The sequence below is a fragment of the Rhinopithecus roxellana genome, chromosome 17, assembly GCF_007565055.1.
Source record: "Rhinopithecus roxellana isolate Shanxi Qingling chromosome 17, ASM756505v1, whole genome shotgun sequence".
NCBI classification, from domain to species: domain Eukaryota; kingdom Metazoa; phylum Chordata; class Mammalia; order Primates; family Cercopithecidae; genus Rhinopithecus; species Rhinopithecus roxellana.
This window is the reverse complement of record NC_044565.1, coordinates 11,038,216-11,063,515: the sequence shown is the minus strand read 5'-3', so window position 1 is coordinate 11,063,515 and position 25,300 is coordinate 11,038,216. Positions and strand designations below refer to the sequence as shown.

At 38.6% G+C, this 25,300-nt stretch overlaps 1 protein-coding gene and 1 pseudogene across 1 annotated transcript in view; both read left to right on the top strand.

Annotated features, from left to right (window-relative positions):
• Positions 1-4,739: 4,739 nt before the first annotated feature.
• Positions 4,740-25,300, top strand: part of M1AP (meiosis 1 associated protein) — a 99,934-nt gene continuing 79,373 nt past the window's right edge. Inside the window, exons 1-2 of the mRNA XM_030921722.1 lie at positions 4,740-4,844; positions 11,236-11,527. Coding sequence (XP_030777582.1) covers positions 11,288-11,527 — 240 coding nt within the window. The 5' untranslated portion in view covers positions 4,740-4,844; positions 11,236-11,287. The remainder of the gene's footprint in view (positions 4,845-11,235; positions 11,528-25,300) is intronic.
• On the top strand, positions 18,627-23,328 carry LOC104674837 (annotated as a pseudogene).

Sequence of the window (25,300 nt, the reverse complement as noted above, 5' to 3'; positions counted from 1 at the left end):
TTTTCTTTCCATTATCATCATAGTTCAGTACATCATCATCATTCACCTGGACTGTGTGATCGTTCATTTAAAAAACAAAAACCTTACCTCCAATCCCTCCCCTTCCAGAGTGCCATCAGGATAATCTTTCTAAAGTGCAAGTACTAGTCCTAGTTTATTCTTTCAACAGTTATTAAGGGCCTACTATGTGCCTGGCATTTTACTAAGTACTAGAGATAAGAAGATTAAGACATGGTCCCTTGGCTGGGCATGGTGGTTCAGACCTGTAATCCTAGCACTTTGGGAGGCTGAGGCAGGAGCATCACTTGAAGACGAGTTCGAGACCAACCAGGTCAACATAGTGAGACCCTGTCTCTGCAAAATAATAATAGTAGCAAGGCCTGGTGGCACACACCTGTAGTCCCAGCTACTCAGGAGACTGAGGCAGGAGGATCACTTGAACCCAGGAGTTCAAGGCTGCAGGGAGCTACGATCACACCATTGCACTCCAGCCTGCCTAAATAAATAAATAAATAAATAAATAAATAAATAAGACCTGGTCCCTGATTTCAAGTTGCTTAGCCTAGAGGGAAAATCAGGCATTTAGGATCAGCACTTCAAATCTTCTCTCTGAAATCTTCTTTCTAAAACCAACCTCAACACAATGGAAGCCCCTGTCCACCCCCCTGCACCCCATCTGAGTTTCTTCCTCTAGCACCACTATATGCCTTTCCTAAGCTGCTTCTCATCAGTCTAGCCTAGGCCTTAGTCCTTTCTCTGAACATCATTTATTGGTTGTCTTTTGATTTTTTTCAAAAATCTTTTTCCAATTTTTTTGCATATGAAAAAACATACAATAAGAGCTTCATTTTACATTGCAACCTAATCACACTTAAGTACACGCATTCACGTACTTAATGTACATATTAGTGAGTTAAATTTTTAGCAAAGTCATACTTACATTATATTTACCTTTACTTCAGGAGCTAAGTTCTCTTTTTTTTTTTCCTATCATGTTGCATTTTATTCTACTCCATTTTTTTAAATGCTGGTTGCAGCCCACTACATTGATTTTACTACTCATTAACGAGTTGAGATCCCCACTTTGAAAAAAAAACTCACTGTTCTATGTAGTCTCATTCATACTAATTTAGTTAATAATGATTTTATGAATCTACATTTCCAGGCAATGTCTTTCTCTTCAGCTTCTGACACACACATCCAAGAGCCTAGTGGACATTTCCACACAGTGTAACCACAGGCACCTTGATTTCAACATGCCCAAAACTGAACTGTCATCCCCAACCTCATAGCATCCTGGTAATTGTGTGGATGCTAAAACGAATGTTCCCCATCTCTATACATAGTACTACTGTCTTTCCAGCTGTCTAAGCCAGAGACTTTGCATTCGTTTATTCAACAAGTATTCATTGAATGCCTACTGTGTTCTAGGCCCTGTCATTTTGGATTCCTCCTAATCAATCGAATCAATCACAAAGGCCTGTTAATTTTTAACTCCTAAATATTTCCTCCCACATCTCTGCGTCCCCTCTACCAACACCCTAATTCAAGCAACTATCTTCTCTTGCCTGGGCTACTTCCTAGTCTTATCCCTGTGCCCCGCTGCCACCACCCCAATTTTAGCCCCCAATCCATTCCTTTTAAGTCAGGAAAGGCAGGGAGAACGTTCTCGCCAGTACACAAATCAGATCATGTCACTCTTCTGCTTAAACACTTCAGTTTATCTCCCCATTCTAGCCCACTCCATTTTTGCTATGAGATAAGATCCAAAATCTTTAATATAGTCCACAGATGATATATGTTCTGGCCCTTTGCCTAACTCTACTGCTTCATCTTTGCTACCCCTCTTCCACATACTATACTCCAGATTGGAGTATAGTTCAGCAAGACTGTTGGGGAATCATCAAGCCAATGTTGCCCATTAGAGGAGTGCTGTGTGAGGACTGCATTGTTTCCCAGGAATGGGTCTGCCTCAGTATCTTGACCACATTCAGTCAGTGGCTGGGAAGAGGGCCTCCATGGAAATGTGGCAGTAGATTTCTAAGGCAGCAGCTGATGCCCTTGGTCAGTTACACTCCTTGTAGTTTAAAGTCTGCAAGGTGCTTTCTCATGACCATTATAGTTTGTCACCCTCAGAAAACAATTCTTATGTCATAGTCTCCATTTCTGGTACAGTTCTTTGTATATTTTTAATAAATGCTATAGAGGGTACAGAAAGAAATTAATAGTAGGTAGGAGCAATAGGTGGTATGGTTTGGAGTGAGGCTAGTGCTCAAGTTTGAATGTGTCCCACAAAGTTCATTTGCTGGAAACTTAATACCCAATGGAACAGTGTTCAGAGGTGGGGCCTAATAAGAGGTGATTAGGTCATAAGGGCTCTACCCCCATAAATAGATTAATGTCATTATCTTGGAAGTGAGTTAGTTACTGAAAGGGTGGGTTTGTTGTAAAAGTGAGTTCAGCTCCCTGTTGCTGTCTTGCTCTTTTGTACTCCCTTGCCCTTCTGTTTTCTGCCATGGGATGACACAGAAAGAATGCCCTCACTAGATGTGGGATTCTCAACCTTGGAATTCCTACCCTCCAGAATTTAAGAATACATTTCCTTTATTTATAAATTACTTGTTCTGTGGTATTCTGGCATAGCAACACAAAGGGGAGTAAGACAGTCAATGTTGGGGTTGAGCCTAGTAAGGTAGGTGGGGTCAGTTATAATGGACCCTTTAACCAAAAAGGAAACATAAGCCGTTTTTAAGACAAAGAATATGATCAAAATATTTTTACAAGGACAATTATAACATCAGTGGAAAGGATAATCTGGAGATTAGAGACAGGAAGGCTAATTTGGACTATATGGGGGGAAAGAGCGATTGAGAAGCTACCCTTTCAACAGGAACACGGAACTCTCTTGTATATTAGATTATAGTGTTTAAAAAAGGACACAGGTTAAATAGTTCTGTTCTTACCCTGAGGAACAGTTGATAGGAGCAAAATGGTTTAGTGGGGCTAGAATACAAGCAGGCGACTCTTTTCCTGTTGAAACATGTAACCTATCCTGTGCCACTCATTGAAATACTGTCCCACCCTACCTCCATCCTGCATCTAGGCAATGAATTGAGAAAATAATAATAATAAAGAAAACAAGGAAAACTGCTTGTACATTTCTAGCTTGGAACTAGCATTATCTTTCCCTCTCCTGTGGACTAATTCAGAGAATTCCTTTTTAACCAGAGTTGAAGACCCAGACCAACCAGCTGTTAAGGACCAGGACGCTTCTACCCCACCTGGAGTTCGTCAAAGGTACTATGGGAATCAACCTCAAATAAGCGAAAATGAATATGAAGAGAGGGACAGATCCTCTTGGAATACAGGAGTTTGAAAAGACTTAAAAGAACTTTCTGAAGGTAGCCTATAACTTCTATGAGGGCAGGGACCATCGTCTGTACATCCATTGTACTCCAGTCCTAGCACAGCGCACGGCACACCACAGATGTTCAGTGAACAAAATAGCGCCTGGCTGAAGGAAATGATGTGGAAGAGAAAAGTTAAAACCAAGAACACGGTCGGTGGGGGCGCTACTGGGATGTTTCAGGGAGGGAAGTGGTAGAAAAAGAAAAAATGTCAGGTTTAGCACAGTATTTCCAACAAATAGACAAAATTCTACCTAAGGGACAAAGAAGGACTGTTCTCAGGGCGTCTAGGGACTTGGAGACCGTTTTCCTGAAGCATCACCTGAAGCGCACCCTGAGGCGGCCGGGCCCCGCCTTGACCGCAGTGAGACTCCCACCCAGCCCCGCCGGCCTGAGTGGGGCGCCTCCGAACGCGCAGGCGCACGCTGAGAGCCGGGAGGACCAGGTGAGGACGCCTCAGTCTTCCGAAGACAGGGCCGCTTCTCCACGCCTCGGGAAGGGAGGGCAGCTGAGGGCAGCCAAGAGCAGCGGGCACCACTTCGCAGGCTGGGCGTGGGCCGAGCTCGGGCCAGTCCTCAGGCAGGTGTTGGCTGCGCGGGCAGTGACGAGTGCTGGGGCAGGACTGACGCCCAGAGAGAGGCTCCGAAATCGCTGTCGGGTCATCCCTCCGCATACTGTTCTGGGCGTCCAGGCCTGCGCGGAGTCTGGGCCGGGAGCTTCCTCCGCGGGACCCCCAGGCCCGAGGGCCAGGCTGCTGATCCGTCAGGCACGGTAGGCCCCATGCCGAGGGACCACGAGGCTTCAGGGGGCCACGATATTTTTTTTTCTTCTGGTTTTGCTTTGTTTTTGAGACGGAGTTTCACTCTTGTCGCCCAGGCTGGAGTGCAATGGCGTGATCTCGGCTCACTGCAACCTCCGCCTCTCGGGTTCAAGCGATTCTCCTGCCTCAGCCTCCTGAGTAGCTGGAATTACAGGCTCCCGCCACCACGCCCTGCTAGTTTTTAATATTTTTAGTAGAGACGTGGTTTCACTATGTTGGCCAGGCTGGTCTCGAACTCCTGACCTCGTGATCCGCCTAGGCCTCCCAAAGTGCTGGGATTACAGGCCTGAGCCGCCACGCCCGGCCACGAGAATGTTTTCATTTCCTTTAAAGTGAACGCGTAAAGTCAAATAAAGTGTTTTGATTTTTTTCTCACATCAGGAGGGGAAAATGAGATTTTTAGGGCCTACAAAATCCATTAACTTCTTTTAATCTTTTTTTAATGGAGGAAGGGGCCCACGAAATCTTTAATGGGGCCCTGCCAGAGGGAGAACCATTGAATCATTTATCACGTGACAAAGTGAACGAGGGCGTGTAAAGGGGCCCTAACCTAGAAAGCTCAGCACGGAACAGAACAGACACCGAGGGAGACACAGCGAGAGGCCGATCTGTGAGAGGTGGATCTCCCTGGTTGCGGGCAGGGGAGGGCCTGGCGTGAGGATGGAGATTTGGGCAGAAGGCACAAGCAGAAATTTAGGGCCAGGGTAAAGAATTTGGATTTTGTTTCCAGTGGTGTAATTGGAAGTCCTTGGAGGGTTTTTAGTTTGGGTGTAACTTGGTGGTTTTGGGTGGTTCAAGGCCCAGTTCCAGTTTTAACCAGTTTGCAGGGAGAAATCATTAAGCGAGTGTTCTTGGCAAAAGTGGAGAGTGTGGGGTCAAAATAAGGTCCCATCCTGTTTAGTACTATGCCCAGACACATCAGATGCATGAATTGATGATGTTTGAGGATGTAAGGAAGACAGCTGCCTCTTACCTCATTTAAAATACAGTCTTCCAATTGCACATTAGTGTGGGATTGAAAAATGACTGCAAGCTGAAACCATTCAAAGAGATCTTAAACACCAATGGGAAAAATTACAGTTGTTCTATAACCTTGAAAAATTGTCAAAACACTAAAACTTTCTTACTAAATGTATAGGGAAATGTAAAACAGTAAAACTTTCATACACTAACTTAAAACATTAGAAACGTTGAGAGCTAAAGTGTTTTGTTGAAAAAAAAAACTTATCAAGAGTAGTTTGAACAGTACTTATTTGCTTCTCATAGTAAAACTTGTGAGAGCAAACATTTTTTGTGTCTTGGCAAACTGTCATACTTCTTTCTAAGTTTGGGTCGGTTTCCTACATTTTATCCTTTGTACCTTAAATTTTGTAAAATATCTCTGAAAGTTTCTTTAATAATGAAGCTTTTTGCCAGTGAACCTTTCTGTAGGACGTTTTCATCCTTTTCATCACAATGACTTTCCTCAAGCAGGTTGATAAGTTTGCCTTCTCAAAATTCCTCTGGCTGCTTCTCTAGAGTCTATCAAATGGAGGCAGTGTCAACACTCTTATAGTCAGCTGTTTCTCCTTTAACTCCACTTACGTTAGATTCAGATTTCACTCTCAGCATTCTCATTTTTTATTTCTTTGCTGCACTTTTTATTGGCTGGTTTCCTCCTTCAATTTTCATTTTTGTAAAATATCACATGGGCTTATCATTAGGAGACAAGGAGGCGACACAACTATGCACTTTGCTGTCTGCGCTTTAACCGAATAACGGATCTGCAGTGACCAGTCACCAAAAGACTTTGAAAGAAGTCATATAATTAATTACTGATCATGATGCACTGATCACTATATTATATCAGTACACGATATCAGTATACTATACTATCGATACTGATAACTATAATAATTTGTGAACTGAAGAGCTAGATAAGTTAATATTCCATGGTAACTGAAATTTGAACTGTGTTGTTGGAGAACTGGTGTTAATTAACTAAACTGTAGTAACTGAAATCTATATACTGGAACCATGCAAAATGAGGACTGCCTCTACTTTAAAATGGCATTTTCAGAAGTGAGAGATGGAGATGGATAATTAAATTTAATTATACATTAAATAAGGCCTCTAACTGCCTATTTGTGTGAATTTCTCTGTGTCAGCTTCAAGTTCAGCATTCCATGTAGAAATTGGCCCCATGTACTTAAAGTACAGTTTAAAAATATGTGCTTTCTTGGTAAATACATTAGTAATTGATTTGGATTTCTGGTTCAAGATAACTTTCAACAGATTAGCATATTCATTCATTTATTTTTCTAGCTGTATCCAGCACATAATTGGAACTCAATTTTTAAAAATGTTGAATGAACAAATGCTGACTTCCACCATTCAAAAAGGGAAGTTTGAAGTGAATAACTTCACAGATTCATCTGGGGAAATACATCTATCTATGTATTCTTAGATCATTTTTAAAGATTCTAAATTCCAAAGTGTTTCTGAAAATTATCGTAATTATCTTTCTCTTGGTCACAGGGGAAATCAAAGAAGCTTTAATTTTCCCTACATTCTTTAGCTAAAAACAATTATATAGAATGATTTTAGTTCTCAGAGGTGGGGACATATTTTTTAGCTATCTTTTTTATCATGTTTCTTTTATGTTTTCTTTTGATTGTCCTAATGTTCTTTTAAAAAATATTTTTATTATTAAATATAACATATATACAGAAAATGTCATAAAACATGAATGTATAGTTTAATAGTATAAAGTGAACACCCAATATCCACAATAAAGATCAAGAAATAGAACATTAGGCTGGAAGTAGTGGCTCATCCCGTAATCCCAGTACTTTGGGAGGCCAAGGTGGGAGTTATCGCTTGAGCCCAGGTGTTTGAGACCAGCCTGGGCAACATGGCAAAACCCTGTCTCTACCAAAAAAAAAAAACACACAAAAATTAGCGAGGCATTGTGGTGCATGCCTGTAGTGCCAGGTACTTAGGACACTGAGGTGGGAGGATCACTTGAGCCTGGGAGGTGGAGGTTGCAGTGAGCTGAGATTGGGCCACTGCTGCACTCCAGCCTAGGCAATGGAGTAAGACACTGTGTCAAAAAAAAAAAATGTGAACATTACCAACACCCTACGACCCCCTTCTTTTGTCTCTTCTCATCATAATGCCTTCATTGCTTCCTAGGGAAAAGCACTACTGTCATTTTTGTGATAATAATTTCTTTGCTTTTCTTTATAGTTTTATCACTGTGTATGCTTCTCTAAACAATATAGCTACTTTTGCTTATTTTTAAAATCTATGTAGATGAAATCTTGCTACATGTGTATGTATTCTTTGTGTCTTGCTGCTTTTACTCAATATTATGTTTCTTAGAATCATCCACGTTGCCACATGCAACTGTAGTTCATTCATCTTCATTGCTGTGTGTGGAAATATACTATGATTTATCCATTTTAATGTAGATCGACATTTGTGTTTTTTTCAGTTTTGGGCAATTGTGAATAAGATTGTTACTAATAGTCTTTGGCTGCTATGATCTGACTTTTTTTCATGTATCCTGGTATATATGATTATTTAAAGATTATATGATTAAGAACAAAAAAATCCAAAAAGTTCTACAGATAAATTATTATAATTAGTAAGAGTGCAGCAAGTTTGTTAAATATAAAATCAATATACAAAAATTAATTATAGCTGGGCACAGTGGTTCATGCCTGTAATCCCAGCGCTTTGGGTGGCAGAGCCGGTTGGATTGGTTGACCTCAGAAGTTCAAGACCAACCTGGGCAACATATCAAGACCCCATCTCTATAAAAAATTGTTTTAATTAATTATATTTTTATACATTAGCAACAAACTAAAAATGAATTTTTTTTTTTTTTTTTTTTTTTTTTTTTGAGACGGAGTCTTGCTCTGTCACCCAGGCTGGAGTGCAGTGGCCGGATCTCAGCTCACTGCAAGCTCCGCCTCCCGGGTTTACGCCATTCTCCTGCCTCAGCCTCCCGTGTAGCTGGGACTACAGGCGCCCGCCACGTCGCCCGGCTAGTTTTTTGTATTTTTTTAGTAGAGACGGGGTTTCACCGTGTTAGCCAGGATGGTCTCGATCTCCTGACCTTGTGATCTGCCCGTCTCGGCCTCCCAAAGTGCTGGGATTACAGGCTTGAGCCACCGCGCCTGGCCCTAAAAATGAAATTTAAAAAGATGAGAAAGGGAGAGAAACTTTGTCATCAGTAGTTCTTTGAAATGTAAATTAATATTTAAAAATTAACAGATTCCTAAGACTAAAATTTGACAACAGACAAGGAGATCTTTTGGGAAAAATTATAAAGCTGTAGATTATTTTAGATTTTCTATGTACACAGTCATTGGCACACAATGACAGTTTTCTTTCTTCCATTGCAATGCCTTTTATTTATTTGTCTTACCTCATTACTGCCTTCACTATAATGCTGAATAGAAGTGATGATAGCATGCTCCTTCTCTTGCATGGAAAGCTTTCAACATATCACCATGAAGAATGATGTTTGCTCTCCATTTTTGTAAATACATTTTATCAGATTATTCCTATCATCTATTCTTACTCAGTCTTTATCATGCACAAATGTTGGGTTTTAAACAGAGGCTTTGTTTTTTTGCACCTATTGGGATGATCATATCATTTTTCTCATTTACTTATTTAATGTGATGAATGATGTGATTGATATTCTAATGTTATGTCAACCTTATGTTCTTGGGATAAACTCAACTTGGTCCTGCTGTTATTCTTTTTATATATTATTAGTTTCAATCTCTCTATTTTATTTAGCATTTTTACAAGTTTATGGGTGAGATTATCCTATAATTTTTTTTCTTATTACACCTTTATCTGGTTTCACTTTCAAAGGTTGTGCTAACCTTATAAAATTAATTGAGGAGGCCGGGTGCCGTGGCTCATGCCTATGTAATCCCAGCACTTTGGGAGGCCAAGGCGGGCAGATCACCTGAATTCAGGAGTGCGAGACCAGCATGACCAACATGGAGAAACCGTGTCTCTACTAAAAATACAAAATTAGCCAGGCATGGTTCCACATGCCTGTAATCCCAGTTATCCAGGAGGCTGAGGCAGGAGAATTGCTTGAACCCAGGAGGTGGAGGTTGCAGTGAGCCGAGATCATGCCATTGCACTTCAGCCTGGGCAACAAGAGCGAAACTCCATCTTAAAAAAAAAAAAATTCATTGAGGAGTGTTCCTTCTGTTCTTTTTTTTCTTTTTTTTTTTTTGAGACGGAGTCGCGCTCTGTCGCCCGGGCTGGAGTGCAGTGGCCGGATCTCAGCTCACTGCAAGCTCCGCCTCCCGGGTTCACGCCATTCTCCTGCCTCAGCCTCCAGAGTAGCTGGGACTACAGGCGCCCGCCACCTCGCCCGGCTAGTTTTTTGTATTTTTTAGTAGAGACGGGGTTTCACCATGTTAGCCAGGATGGTCTCGATCTCCTGACCTCGTGATCCGCCCGTTTCGGCCTCCCAAAGTGCTGGGATTACAGGCTTGAGCCACCGCGCCCGGCCTCCTTCTTCTGTTCTTAAAATAATTTGTTTAAGATTGAAATTCTTGGCTGGGCACAGTGGCTCACACCTATAATCCCAGCACTTCAGGAGGCTGAGGTAGGTGGATCACTTGAGCCCAGGGGTTTGAGACCAGCTTGGGCAACATGGCAAGACCCCATCTCTTAAAAAAAAAAAAAATTGAAATTCTTGATCTTTGCAAGTTTGATGGAGCTCATCAGTGAAATCATCTGGTCCTCTGACTTACTTTGTGGGAAGATATTTGATTACTGATTATATTTCCTTAATGGTTATAGAGTATTTAGGTTTCTAAAATTTCTTTGGTATTGGTTAGATACATTTTTCTAGGAATTTGTCCATTTTATCAAACTTACTAGGATAAAGCTATTCATTGTGTCCTCTTATAACCCTTTTCATGTTTGAGCATTTGTAATGATGTCCCTTTCTCATTCCTTATATTGGTTCTTCATTCTCATTTGTTCTCACTTCCTAATCTGAGTCCTGGGGATAAGTATAAGTAGCCAGTAAAGAAAGAAGGCAGGAGTATTGGAGGCAGAGAAGCAGCATGAGCAAATGCACTAAAGTGAATATATTTGGTATTATTTCCATGAAAACCTTGAGGTGAAAAACAGTTTTTAATGAGGCTAACAATAAAGTAATGACAGATCTTAAAGAGAGTTTAAATTTTACCTTATAAGAGATTCAGACAACCAAAGAATTTAACCAAGGAGAAATGTAGTCATATTTTCATTTTTAAGAATTATTCGTTAGGTACTAAACACACATATACTAGGCATTGATGAATAAAATCAACAAGACAGGTTCTCTACCCTTGGAAAGGTTACAATATAGTGGGAGAGGGAGTCATAGAAACAAATTATAATAGAGTGCAATAAATGCTAATAAAGAAACAAAGTTTATGAGGGCGGATAGCTTACTTTGAGACAGAAGCTTGAGTTTTTTGGTGTAACTTTTGATTAGTTCCACTCAGCATTGAAATTCTCAGGCTTACATTATAGGCAGACATCTAGATTTCTTGGGAGCTGTTAAAATTGGATGACTTGGGCTGGGTGTGGTGGCTCACGCCTGTAATCCCAGCACTTTGGGAGACCGAGGCGGGTGGATCATGAGGTCAAGAGATCAAGATCATCCTGGCCAACATGGTGAAACACCATCTCTAAAAATACAAAAATTAGCTGGGCGTGGTGGCATGTGCTTGTAATCCCAGCTACTCAGGAAGCTGAAGCAGAATTGCTTGAACCTGGGAGGTGGAGGTTGCAGTGAGCCGAGATCATACCACTGCACTCTAGCCTGGTGACAGCGGGAGACTCTGTCTCAAAAAAAAAAAGGATGGCCTGGACAAGCTTTAGTACCCAATCTGACTCCTTTCTGGATTGTTTCCCTCAACCTGCGTTTTATATTTCAACAGAGCACACACAATTCAGTTTGAAAACCAGTGGTTTCTCTTTCCTTCCCTATAGGTGTAAACAATATCCAGCTGGTGGCTACAGTTCTGCCTCTGGTTTTGCTGCCATGCATCCTGGGCGAACTACTGGTAAAGGGCCCTCCACTCACACTCAGATTGACCAGCAACCTCCACGGCTTCTCATTGTGCACATTGCTCTACCGTCCTGGGGTGACATCTGCGCCAACCTCTGTGAGGCTCTGCAGAACTTCTTCTCTCTAGCCTGCAGCTTGATGGGCCCCAGCCGCATGTCCCTGTTCAGTTTGTACATGGTACAAGATCAGCATGAGTGCATCCTCCCTTTTGTGGTATGTATATCTATATTTATTCATTTTATCCTGAAAGGAAATACAGTGGTAAGGTTTCTGGAATAGAGATCACAGTTATTAATACTTACAACGATAACCCCACTACTTCTCCACACACTGTAGCCCCCAAGTGACACCATGAGAGCCAGAGGACATCCTGCATATATAGGGGTATGCACTGTTGAAGAGAAACCCCAAAATTACTAATCTGGGAGTATAAATAGGCTACAAGCTGTCCCTTTCCACTCCAGAGAGAGGGAGAGAAACCTTGGCATTGACACACGTTTGAAATGTAAACAACTGACTCCTTTTATGCCCTTTGAAATGTAAACACACTAAGAGGGAAGCCTCTAAATCTCTTCTGAGGTCTCTGGCTATTCAATCATCTTTTAAATTCCAAGACTTGCCCTTTAACCCAGGTACCAGTTTTCTTTGCTCAGAAAGCCCTAACTATGCAAAAACATGAAAATATTTTTTCTACATTCCACATAGACTCAGGTGAAACTGCCCCCTAGGGTTATGGAAGGCAATCACTGGGCCAGGGGCAGTGTTTTTACAAAGCTCCTTTATACATAAACAATTATCTATGCTCCTCCTCAAAATTTCAATCTTCCCTTTCTCCCTTGTATAAAATTCAGAATCATAGCGATGAGAAAGACTTCCAGAGGTTCTATGCATCTCCTTCCTTGAGGTAGCCTTGCTGCTAATATATGTTATCAAACAGATGTAGTCTTATTTAAGATTTCCAAAAGAGGAAATTTCATAAATCCATTGCTGAATTATGTAAATAATATATGACTGGAATCTATTTATTTTTTGATTAATGCCTTAGTTTCCCTCATTGGAAGTGGAATGATAACATCTCTGTTGATACTATAAAGAATGAAAATAATATATATTACCCTATGCTTCCTGAGTTAGAACATACCCTGGTTGCTTTGACACAACCTTAGGCTTACAACAACTCACGGTTTATTTCTTGACAAAAGTCACACAGGGAAAGTTTTGAGTATAAATGCTCCAAGTGCTAAGTGTGGGGATTTTGTCTGTGCATTGTTACTTAGGCTGGGTTGGGGATGGGAAAAGGATAAAATTATTTAAGAAATTCAACTGATCCTTTCTACGGTTTGAGCATAATTTGGTACCTCTATTCACTATTTATTGCTGTGTAACAAATTATCCCAAAATGTAGTGGTCTAAATTAATAAACATTATCTCATAGTTACTATGAGTTAGGAATTCATAAGTGGCTTATGTAGATCAGGCTTGGGGTCCCTCATGAGGTTGTAACCAAGATGTCAGTCATCGGAAAGCTTGATTGAGGCTGGAGGATCCAGTTGTAAGATGGCATATTCACTTAGCTGTTGGCAGAAATTATTATTTCCTGACTACTCAGATCTCTCCAAAGGACTGCGTGAATGTCCTTAATTTGTGGCAGTGGGCTTCTCCCAGAACAACTGATCCAAAAGAGAGGGAGACCAATGAAGAAGCCAAAATATCTTTTCTGTCTTAGTCTCAAAAGTAACATGCCACTTCCTGCACATTCTGTTCATTGGAAGCAAGTCACTGTTCCACCCTGTATAGAATAACTGCAAGCAGATTTACTCTCCTGCCTAAAACAATAAAAAAAAAAAACTAGATAAAACCTATGAAAAACACTTTTCAAAACAGTAGACATCACGCAGCAAAGAACAAAGCCCCCGGGAGACAGGAAGTAAATGAGGTGGGACTTAGAATTGTCCCAGCTTGCAGATCATCTGAGGTCAGGAGTTCAAGACCAGTCTGGCCAACATGGTAAAACCCCGCCTCTACAAAAATACAAAAATTAGCCAGACATGATGGCGGCTGCCTGTAATCCCAGCTACTTGGGAGGCTGAGGCGGGAGAATCGCTTGAACCCAGGAGGCGGAGGTTGTAGTGAGCCGAGATTGTGCCACTGCACTCCAGCCTGGACAACAGAGCAAGACTCCGTCTCAAAAAAAAGAAAAGAATTGTCCCAGCTTACTGCCTTGAGAAAGTTTCCAAACCACAATGCAGAGAGGGAGAACCTAGGGGTGGGTGCCAGTGGTTTCCTTGAGTCAAGGATATGGATCTGGGACTTCAGGGAGACCAAGTTATTAATAGCTAGAGGAGAAAGAGCTACATAGAGGAAAGGAGAGAGCTACATACAGAACTCTATAAAGACCCGAAGAGGGTCCCCCTTGAGTATTCAGCAGAGTACTGATCAGTACATGTGCATGAGGAAACTACCCAAGGCCAAAGAAGGAGCCACCCTAAAAGACTAGAGACAATGGTGCCTGATACTCACAACTGGAATAGTACCTGTTCTTATCAGCCAAGCTGGAAATCCTCATAATTCATGATACATTGGGTAGAGGACTCAAAAAGATCTTGCCTTAGTAGTAGGGCATAAAATAGCCCAAGACTTAGTACTGCTCAAGACTACCTAACATAAACACAAGATCCTAAGTGTCAAACTGTTTCCAGGTAACAACTATCCCAGAACAAAGCTCAAGAATATTTATAGAAATACAAAACTATCTAGCACCCATTAAGGTAAAATTCATACTGTCTGGCATTCAATTAAAACTTAAATAGGCATGCAGAGAAGCAGGATTTTATGACTTATGAAGAAATTATTAATCAAAGCTGACCCAGAAGTAACATAAATGTTAGAATTAGCAAATGAGGACATTAAGACAATTGTTGTAGTTGGGTTACATGTGTTCAAAAAGCTAAGTGGAGATATAGAAGATATTTTAAAAGTTCCAAATCAAACTTTTAGAGAGGAAAACTACAATTTCTGGCATGGAAAATACACTAGATGGGATTATTGGCAGATTAGGCATTACGAAAGAAAAGATCAGTGAACATGAAGACATAGGAATAGAAACTATTCAAAATGAAACACAGAAAGAAAATAATCATTTTTTTAAATGAATAGAGCATAATTGAGCTCTGGAACAACTTCAAGCCATCTAATATATGTGTAATTAAAGTCTCCAAAGGAGAGGAACAGGGGACAGAAAAAATACCTTTAAAAAATGGCCAGAATGTTTCTAATTTTGATAAAAAAACTCCAAACCCACAAATTTAAGCAATCATTGAATGCCATGCACAAGAAACATAAAGAAAACTACATTATGGCACATCATATAAAAACTATTGTTAAAGATGATATCTTGAGGCTGAGCATGGTGACTCACACCTATAATCTTAGCACTTTGGGAGGCTGAGGCAGGAGGATCACTTGAGCCCAGGAGTTTGAGATATATGTAGAGGAAATACCTAAGACAATTATAAACAAAGGAGGGGAAAGTGATATAAAGGGAGCTAAGGTTTCTACACTTCATTTGAACTGGTAAAATGTTGACACCAGTTGACTCTTGTTAAGTTTCTGTGTACAATATGATAATTAGGGCCACCACTAAAAAACCTATACAAAGAAATACACTCAGAAGCACCATAGATAAATCAAAATAGAGTATTTTAAAAATATTCCAATAGCCCATTGGAAGGTATATAAAAGAAAACAAAAAAACTAAAAACAGAGGGAACAAGCAGGAAACAACAAATAAATTGGCAGGCTAACATATCAATAGTTACATTAAATGTGAGTGGCCTAAAAACGTCAATTAAAAGAGCTTGGCAGAGTTAATTTTTTAAATGACCCAACTATATCCTGTCTAAAAGAAACTAACTTCAAACACAATAAATGTAGGCTGAAAGTAAAAGAATGGAAAGGAATATATCATGCAAACATTAACCAAAACAAAGCAGGAGTGGCTTTACTAATATATCAGATGAAACAGATTTCAGATCGAAGAATACCAGGTACAGAGAGGGACATTAGACAATGATGAAAAGGTCAATCCACCAAGAAGATACAGAAATCCTAAATGTGTGTGCACTAAACAGCAGAAACTATAAAATATGTGGAGCAAAAATTGATTGATCTAAAAGAAGAAATAGGTAAATCCACAATTATAGTTAGATTCAGTGTCCCTCTTTCAACAATTGTAGAACATCGATAAGGATACAGAAAAACATCAGCCAACAGGATCTAATTGACATTTATATAATACTCCACCCAACAACAAGCAGAATGCACATTCTTTTCAAGCACCTATGGAACATTTGCCAAACTAGACCATACCATGGGCCATGAAGGAAAGAAACTTAAATTTTAAAAATTGAAATCATACATAGTATATTCTCTGACACAATGAATCAAGATAAAAATCTATAACAGAAACATAACAGAAAAATTCCCCCAAACACTTGGAAACTAAACAACACACTTCTAAATAATCCATTGGTCAAAAAGCAATATGTCAAGGGAAATTTTAAAAGACAACAACATTGAACTAAAGGTAAATGACAATACAAATATTAAAATTTGTGGGATGCAGCTAAAGCAGTGCTGAGAAGGACATTTATGGCACTAAAATGCTTACATTAGAAAAGAAAAAAGTCAAATCAGTAATATAAACTCCCACCTCAAGAAACTAGAAAAGGAGAAGCAAAATGAACTCAAAACAAGCAAAAAGAAGGAAATAGTGAAGAGCAAAAATAAGTGAAATTGAAAACATAAAATAGAGAAAATTAATGAAAAGTAGTTGATTCTTTGAAAAGATCAATAAAATTAACAAACCTCTGGCAAGAATGACAAGGAAAATAGAAAAAGAAAATATAAATTACCAATATCAGGAATGAAACAGGGGAGTGTCATTATAGGCCCTTGTTATTCCAAAGGATAATAAGAGAATACTACAAATACCTTTACATACATAAATCTAACAACTTAGATGAAATGGACCAGTTCCTTGAAAAGCACAAACTATCACAATTGCCCAATATGAAACAGATAGCTTGAATGGCCCTATAACCATTAAAGAAATTGAATTCATGATTTTTAAATTTCTGAAAAAGAAATCTTCAGACCCAGATGGTTTTATTGAAGAATTCTACTAAACATTTAAAGAAAAATAACATCAATTCTACATAATCTCTTCCAGAAAATATAAAAGAAGGAAATACTTCCCAACTCATTTTATGAGGCTATTTTTTATCCCAAAAATAGACTAAGACAGTACAAAAAAAGAAAACTGAAGACCAATATCCCTCATGAACATAGATCACATAAAACTTAACAAAATATTAAAAAATAGAATTCAGCAATTAAAAAGAATTATACACCATAACCGAGTAGAACTTATTTCAGGGATGCAAAATTGATTCAATATTTGAAAATCAACCAAAGTAGTACACCATATTAAAAAGCTAAAGAAGAAAACCATGTGATTATATCAATTGAAGTAGAATAAGCATTTGACAAAGTTCAATATCCACTCATGATAAAACCTACAGCTAATGCCATATTTAATAGTGAAAGACTGAATGCTTACCTGCTAAGATTGAGACAAGGCAAAGATGTCTGCTCTTAGTACTCCTCAGCATAGTACTAGAAGTCCTAGGCAGCACAATGAGGTAAGAAAAGGGAATCAAAGGCATGCAGCTTGGACAGGAAGAAATAAAATTGTCCCTATTTGTAGATGATGTGAAGGTCTATTTAGAAAATCCAAAGAATTTTGTACTACCCTTTGAGGAGAAGTATGTCAAAGAATTTGTAAACATATTTAAAACCACCATGGTTCCCTTCTGGTGATATACCAACACCTTAAGTCACGTGGTAAGAGCCTGGATTTCTGAGAGGGAGCTCAATCCTCAGGTAATTCCCATTGGTAGTTTTGCCCTTACGAAATTGCCTCGATAGTAACCACCAACCCTCTTATTACAAATATACAAGACATTTGTTGGTCATTTTCAGACACTCAATTCAGAGAAATCGCTCTATTTGCTAATATGTTAATAACATTAAGCAGATATTATGGAATGCTTACTGCATACATGGCATCATGCTAAATGTTTTTTCCATGACTTTCACTTTTATCCTAATATATGTTTGCTTATTGATGTATGTATTTGATGTGGTTTTTAAAATCTATTGTTATCTTTTAGCTTATAACTTTAAAAAGTATTTTGGATTTTATTTTCCTTTGTAGTTGAGTATTTATATAAGGAGCTGTTAAGTCAGTCAAATTGCTAGGAAGAAACAGATAGATGGCACATTCAAACCAAATAATTTTCAAAGAAATATAGAAGGGAATATTTACATAGGTGTGGGGAGAGTTTAGATTGTGCAATAGGCATACCACCTCTAGGACTGAAGAGGAGCGAACTGTCTGAAGAGGGCTGCCTGACAGGATCTTTGGCCTTTATTAAAGAAAAAGTTATTCACGACACTTGTTAAATTATGGTAAGAAATACCTTATTGAGGACGAACACGATAGGTATGTTGTTATGATCCTAAATAAAGGGACCATAGCATTGATCCCTTGGAAATCCATTGATGAGTATAAGGACCATGACAATGGAATGTTGCAATGGGAAAGAGAGATTGGGCTCAATTCTGAATATGGTACAAGCAAGTGGGAATATATAGCCAAGGAGCGTATGGGGATCAGTGGATAGATAATTACTAAGAGGAAACATCAGGGGTAATGGGAATTCTGGCTAAACTGACTTACAGGATTCTTGCTGAAAACAGGCCAGGGTGATCAGACATCACCTGGGGGATAGTGCAGGATGAGGAACCCAGCCAGATACTGAGAATGATCAGACATTACGAGTAGGGGATTCTCGCCAAACTGACTTAGCAGGGTTCTTTGCTAAAACTAAATTTTATAAGGAAGTGCACAGATGGGCCTAAGAAAAGGTTTAGAAGCCTGACTAAAGTTTGGTCAAGCAAAGAATCATGTTGCCTTCAGAAGAAGGACGCAGCCATCCTGTGGCAATCTCGTGAGGAGGAAGCCAGGAGATGAAATACCCTGACCTCACTTTCCTCCCACATGCAGATCTCCTGCTGGTGCCTGCCATTGGCCAAAGCCAGCTGGAAGCAAGAGTGTGAATGACCTCATTGAATCAGTCCCTATGGATCACCTTCCTAGGGCACAAAATAGGGTAGAGAAAAGTAGAGAATGATCTGGAAGGGCAAATGGAAGATAACCAGTATAAAAGATTTCTTAGGAAATGAGCCCATGTCCCAAACAAGGGTAAAATGATTTTTTTTACTCCCCAGGTGGCTATGTTATATCCCTCTGGCACTCCTCGGTACATTTGGACCTAGTTGAATCCCTTCATCTTTTAATCACATCACTAGAAAAGGCAGATAGCTTTACACTAGAAACCATTGACTTGTCAGAAGCTCAACTAAGCTGGGAAAGAGCTGAGCTGTCATAGTAGCTGATTAACGACATCAAGACACAAATGAAAGGGTAAGCCTTTATTTCCAGTAATAGTATAAGCAAGAATCTAAACTGGAGAAAGTGCCCACTCCCCCTTTTCCATTTCCTCCATGAAACTGTGCTCTGGTTGAGGATAAGTGCAGACATGGGGATAGTTTCACTGTTGAAGGAGTCCCAAACAAAAGGCTCTGGCAATTTTATGCACCGTGGGGTTGATGGGAGGGAAAGGAGGGAAGGCTAGGCGTGGAAAAGTACAGAGTACTGACTCAGAGTAGGGAAAAGTGTCCTTAAGGCTTCCTTCTCCCTTCCCCCACAAGGAGGTCTTGACAGAGGGCCTAAGGAAGACTTGGCCCAAGGCCTCAGATGAAGAGAGCTAGAAATGAAAGTACCAGAGCTAGGAATACAAATATTCCAAGAACATGACCAGCCAGGGGTTCTGAATCCTTGACTGCAACTCCCTTCAGAGAATGCAGTGGATTGGCTGTGTACCAAGTCTGGTGTGGCAAAGGCAGCTTTTCCCCCATGAGGCCTGCCAAGTAAATTATTTGTAATTGCCTATGGTCAGGCTTGAAAAAAATCACACATAGATTTTTAACCAGGATCAGACTCCTCACTGGTTTCTCAGGAAAAATTGAAAGCCAAAATTTCTTTCCAACTGAACAGTAAGTTCAACCCTAGTTAAAAGCTCAAGAAAATTGCTGAAACAGTGCTATTACCTTATGTGTAGAACAATCCAATCTTTACTTACAGAAAAACATGACCTTAAATCCATTGTCACTGACCTGTATAAATATCTGACATTTTCTATCTGCAGAAGCAGCTTAAAATATAAATGGAGAAAGATAGCATGTGGGAAATCTTACTCAGAATGAATACCTCAATATATCCTCATATTTAATTTTTGAGTATAATCAAATAATTCTGAATGTTTTATAAGGAGTCATGACAGGAGATTCATAATTAATATTAAAATTCCTTTTATATCCATTGCACCCTTAATATAAATAATTCCAACCAGAATGATTCATTTCCCCTCAAAACAGGGTTTCAGAAGAATGCCCTTATTGTGAAGATCTTCCCAATTCTTTTACTTTTTCATAATAAAAAACTTATTTAAATCATATGTTATCTACAATGAGATATTAGGACTCAGAGTATTCTAATTTAGCTATAATACTTATTTTCTCATTCTTAATAGCTGGCATTCAAATGGAATCACTTCAAGGTGACAAATAATAGAGATATAATATATTAAACAGCATAAAGGTAAACCCCAAGAAAGATAATATAATAAACTATAATTTAGTGCTGCAGTAAAGGGAGAGTAAGAGTAATAAAAGGAAATACACTAATTTTGTTGTTTCCTTAGTGGTGAATTAATAGATACTGCTAAAGATTAACTTAAGGGAATTACACAGAGTTATAAAGATAGTCACTAAAGCAGAAATACAGGCCTTCCTAATCATGACAAGACAAACATACAGAAAAAATGAAAATAAAATATACGGTAAAGTGATTTTCTAAAAGCTATAAAAATAAAGAGTATACCATAAAATAATATAACTAAAAACAAACATATCTGTCATATCAGATGCTTTTTAGAACTTACAGACAGACTTGATCACAAAGCAAATCTGTCGTTTTCAAGAGGCACAGCTACAACAAAGTGATTCAGAAAGGTTGAAAATAAAAGGGTGGGCAAACGTATACTAGGCAAAGGTGAACTAAACAAAGAGAATTATGATCAATTGTAGACAAGGTTGAATTTGAAGCAAAATGCATTAAATGAAACTAAGAATGGCACTTTAATGCTAGGGCAAAAAAGAATAGAGTACAGAGTGATCAAGAAGGCACACTGAGAAATACCATTTGATCCAGCAATCCCATTACTAGGTATATACCAAAAGGAATATAAATCATTCCATTATAAAGATACATTCATTCATGTGTTTATGGCAGCACTGTTCATGATAGCAAAAACTTGGAACCAACCCAAGTGCCCATCAGTGATAGACTGGATTTTTAAAAATGTGGTACATACACACCATGGAATACTATGCAGCCATAAAAAGGAATGAGATCATGTCATTTGCCGGGACATGGAGGAAGCTGGAAGCCGTCAGGCACAGCAGACTAACACGGGAATAGAAAACCAAAGACCGCATGTTCTCACTCATAAGTGGGAGCTGAACAATGGGAACACATGGACACAGGGAGGGGAACAACACACACTGGGGCCTGTTGGGGGGGCAGGAGGAGGGAGAACATCAGGACTAATAGCTAATGCATGTGGGACTTAATACCTAGGTGATAGGTTGATAAGTACAGCAAACCACCATGGCACACATTTACCTATGTAACAAACCTGCACATTTTGCACATGTATCCCAGAACCTAAAATAAAATACAATTTTTTAAAGGTGTATTGAAGATATTTAGCATAGAAGGCTTGTTGGAAGGGGAGGCTATTAAAAATATATCAGTTTTGAATACCTATATACTAGCCTGGTGAGGTGGCTCATGCCTATAATTCCAGCACTTTGGGAGACCAAGGAAGGAGGATCACATAAGCCCAGGAGTTCAAGACAAGCCTGGGCGACATAGTGAGACCTCATCTCTACGAAAAAGTTTTTTAAAAGACGTGGTGGTGCATACTTGTAGTCTCAGTTACTCAGGAGTATAAGGCAGGAGGATAACCTGAGCCCCAGAGGTTGAAGTTGCAGTAAGTCATGATTGTGCCACTGCACTCTAGCCTAGGCAACAGAGCGAGGACTTGTCTTAAAAAAAAAAAAAAAAAAAAAAAAAAAGTTTGTGAATCTCTTATCCAAAATACTTGAGACCAGAAGTGTTTCAGACTTTGGATTTTTTTGAATTTTGGAATATTTGCATGTACACAATGACTTAGGGATGGGACCCAAGTCCAAACATGAAATTCATTGGTTTCATGTATACCTTATATACACCATCTGAAAGTAGTTTTATACATTTTTTTGTTGTTCTTTTTTGAGACAGAGTCTTGCTCTGTCGCCCAGGCTAGAATGCAGTGGCGCGTTCTCGGCTCACTGCAACCTCCGCCTCCTAGTTTCAAGCGATTCTCCTGCCTCAGTCTCCCAAGTTGCTGGGATTACAGGTGCCCGCCACCACACCCAGCTAATTTTTGTATTTTCTAGTAGAGACAGGGTTTCACCATCTTGGTCAGGCTGATCTCAAACTCCTGACCTCATGATCCACCTGCCTCATGGAGGCGGGATTACAGGCGTGAGCACCATTCCCAGCCTATACAATATTTTAAAAATAATTTTGTGCACGAAACAGAGTTTTGACTGTAACCCATCACATGAGGTCAGATGTAGAATTTTCCACTTATGGCCTCATGTTGGCCCTCAAAAAGTTTTGGATTTTGGAACATTTCAAATTCAGAATTTTAGATTAGGGATGTTCAACCTGTATTGGCAATATAATCCAGTGCCACATTAAAAGAATTATATACCAAAAATTCAAATATGATTTCATATTAGGAAATCTATTAATATAATTTACTATGTTAACATATCTAAGGAGAAGAAACATGATCATGTTCATCCCTGTAACTTCTGAAAAAGCATTTGATAAACTTCAACATCCAATTTTGTTTTGTAAAAACTCTAATAAAACAGAAACAGATAGCTATTCTGTAGCATAATACTTTTTCAATTCAAGAGTTAGTATTGTTCTTAATGGAAAAACACTAAAGACATTCCCATGCAAGATAAGGAAGTTCAGTATCATCACCATTATTTAGAAGTATTCTGGGCCTTGAAGCAGTAGGATAGTAACGATGACACTGCAGATGTTTCACTATTTGATACAGAAGAGGAGACAACTGAGACAACCAAAAAAATCCAAAAATCAGATATTCAGTGGTATCATTTTTCCACTTATTCTTTCAAGTCAGTCTACATTCATCATCTGTCTTCTCTGTGAGTTACTCAGCAGCAGCTTTATTGCCTGTATGATGACAGTTATCTTGTTGTCATGTGACTTTTGGACAGCAAAGAATGTCACAGGTAGACTAATGGTTGGTCCATGTTGGTGGAGTCACATAGATGAAGATGGAAAGAGCCATTGGGTGTTTGAATCTAGAAAGGCATCCTCTCAAGAGAATAAAACTGTGTCAAAAGCTGAATCAAGAATCTTTTGATTGGGACTTATAGCCTGTGCAGTGCTTTGGGTGATATTTGCCTTTAGTGCCCTGTTCTCCTTCAGGGTAAACTGGTTAGCAGTGGTTATTATGGGTATAGTGCTACCAGATGCCAACCTATATGGTTACATCAGGTGTAAGGTGGGCAGCAGAAATAATTTAACCAACATGGCTACCTCGTATCTTGTAAAGCAGTTTTTAAGACAAAACACTGGAGATGATCAGAGAAGCTTCATGAATAGAGAAAGCTTATGTGCTTTGTTACATTGGGGAACAACTGAACAGATTCTTGACTCTGAACTTTTTGGAGCTTAGTCCATATCTCGATGAGGATGGTTGGCTTTGTTTTTCCACTTAAAAACTATTTATAGAAAGGAAAAGTAGTTTTTGTTTTGTTTTTATTTCCTTTCCAGCAGTTGGGATTGGAAAGTATATTGGCAGTAGAAACATTGTCAAGATTTGTTCTGTAGTGTATGTATGTGTCATAGGTATGCACGTGGTCATGTAATATCAATATATCCCAAATTAATGAAAGAGTTTATTTACATATATAATGGAGACCTTTGCATTTTGATCCATAGAACATAGGAGGTTGTTCTTAGTCTATCTCAAAGCTCTATGTGTTTACATATTATTTCTGTAGATTATTTTCAGAAGTAAGTTTTGCTTCCAGGGTAAGAGTGAGTACTTTGACTTAAGTGTAAATGAGAAATAATTGTTAGATTTTAATATGTACTTCATGGAGAAATTTCTTAGACAAATACAAGCAAGTGAAAACCAAATTAGGGCTAGTGGTATTAACTAGTTTCTAAAATGTTATTTTTATTTGTTAAGAATTCATTTACTTACAGCCCAGGTAATATGAATGGAATCATCATAGTTTATGTTTAAGGGATACCCAGAGATTCCTGCTATTCTATTTATTTTACAGAAAAGATGGCCAGATTTTTCTTTAGAACTTCCTGAAAGCTCTTCAGTGGACCTTGAGCTAATAAAATCTATCTTTTACCACTAAAACAATAAAAATAAAAATAGAAGTATTCTAGAGATTTTCATTGATGTAATGATACAAGAAAAAGAAATTAGGGTATGAAATGAGAAAAGATGAGATTAAATTGTTATTTGCAGATTATTTGATTATGTATCCAGAAAACCCAAGAGAATCAACTAGGAAATTATTTGAAATGATAAAATAATCCACAACAAAATCAGCAGATATTTGTACTCTTTATATGTCTAAGAGCAACAAGTTAAAAGTTATAATGGAAGAAAATTTTTCATCACAATAACCAAAATGATCAAATACTTATGAAGAAATTAACAATAAATATGCAAGATTTGTATGACTTAAAATACTATTGTTATATTTACATTAAAAATAATGTTATACATCATAAATGTATATAGTTTTCCTTTTGCCAATTAAAAAATTGTTTAATACTATTGAGAAACACACACAAAAAAAGACTTGAACAAATAAAAAATTATTAGTTCTTGGGAAGACTCAGATGTCAATTATCCCTAATGTACAAATGTAATGCAATTCCCAAAAATTATAAAATTTCCAACAGGAGAACTAGACATTCTGCTGCTAAAGTTCAAATTTTAAAAGAAAGACTATCCAGGGACTATTCCTATCAGATATTAAACACAATGTGATACTGGAGATTGAAAAGACAGATTGTAATGGAATACAATTTAAAGTTCATTTAAAAAAATACATGTAGGAACTTAATATATAGATATTATATATATATATAATATATATCTTTATATATATATATAATATATAAAGATAGCATTTAAAATGAGTTGGGAAAAAGACTATTAATAAATGTTTGGATCAACTGGATAGCCATATGGGAAAAATAAAGCTAGATCCATACTCACAGCATATACCAGCATAGATTCCTGATGGAACAAAGTATAAAAATAAACTATACAAGTACTAGAACAGATTGTATTAGTCTGAGTATAATCAGGAAACAAACCACAGTGATTTAAACAAGGAAAGTTTGTGTAAAAAGCTTGAATACAGGCTGGGCATGTTGGTTCATGCATGTAATCCTAGCACTTTGGGAGGCCAAGGTGGGAGGATTGCTTGAGGCCAGGTGTTCACAACTAGCCTGAGCAACATAGTGAGACCTCATCTCTACAAAATATTTAAAAATAAAAGATTAGCCAGACATGGTGGCCTGCAGCTGTAATCCTAGCTACTCAGGTGGCTGAGGCGAGGGGATCCCTTGAGCCCAGTGTCATGAGCTATGATTTCCTCACTACTGCATTC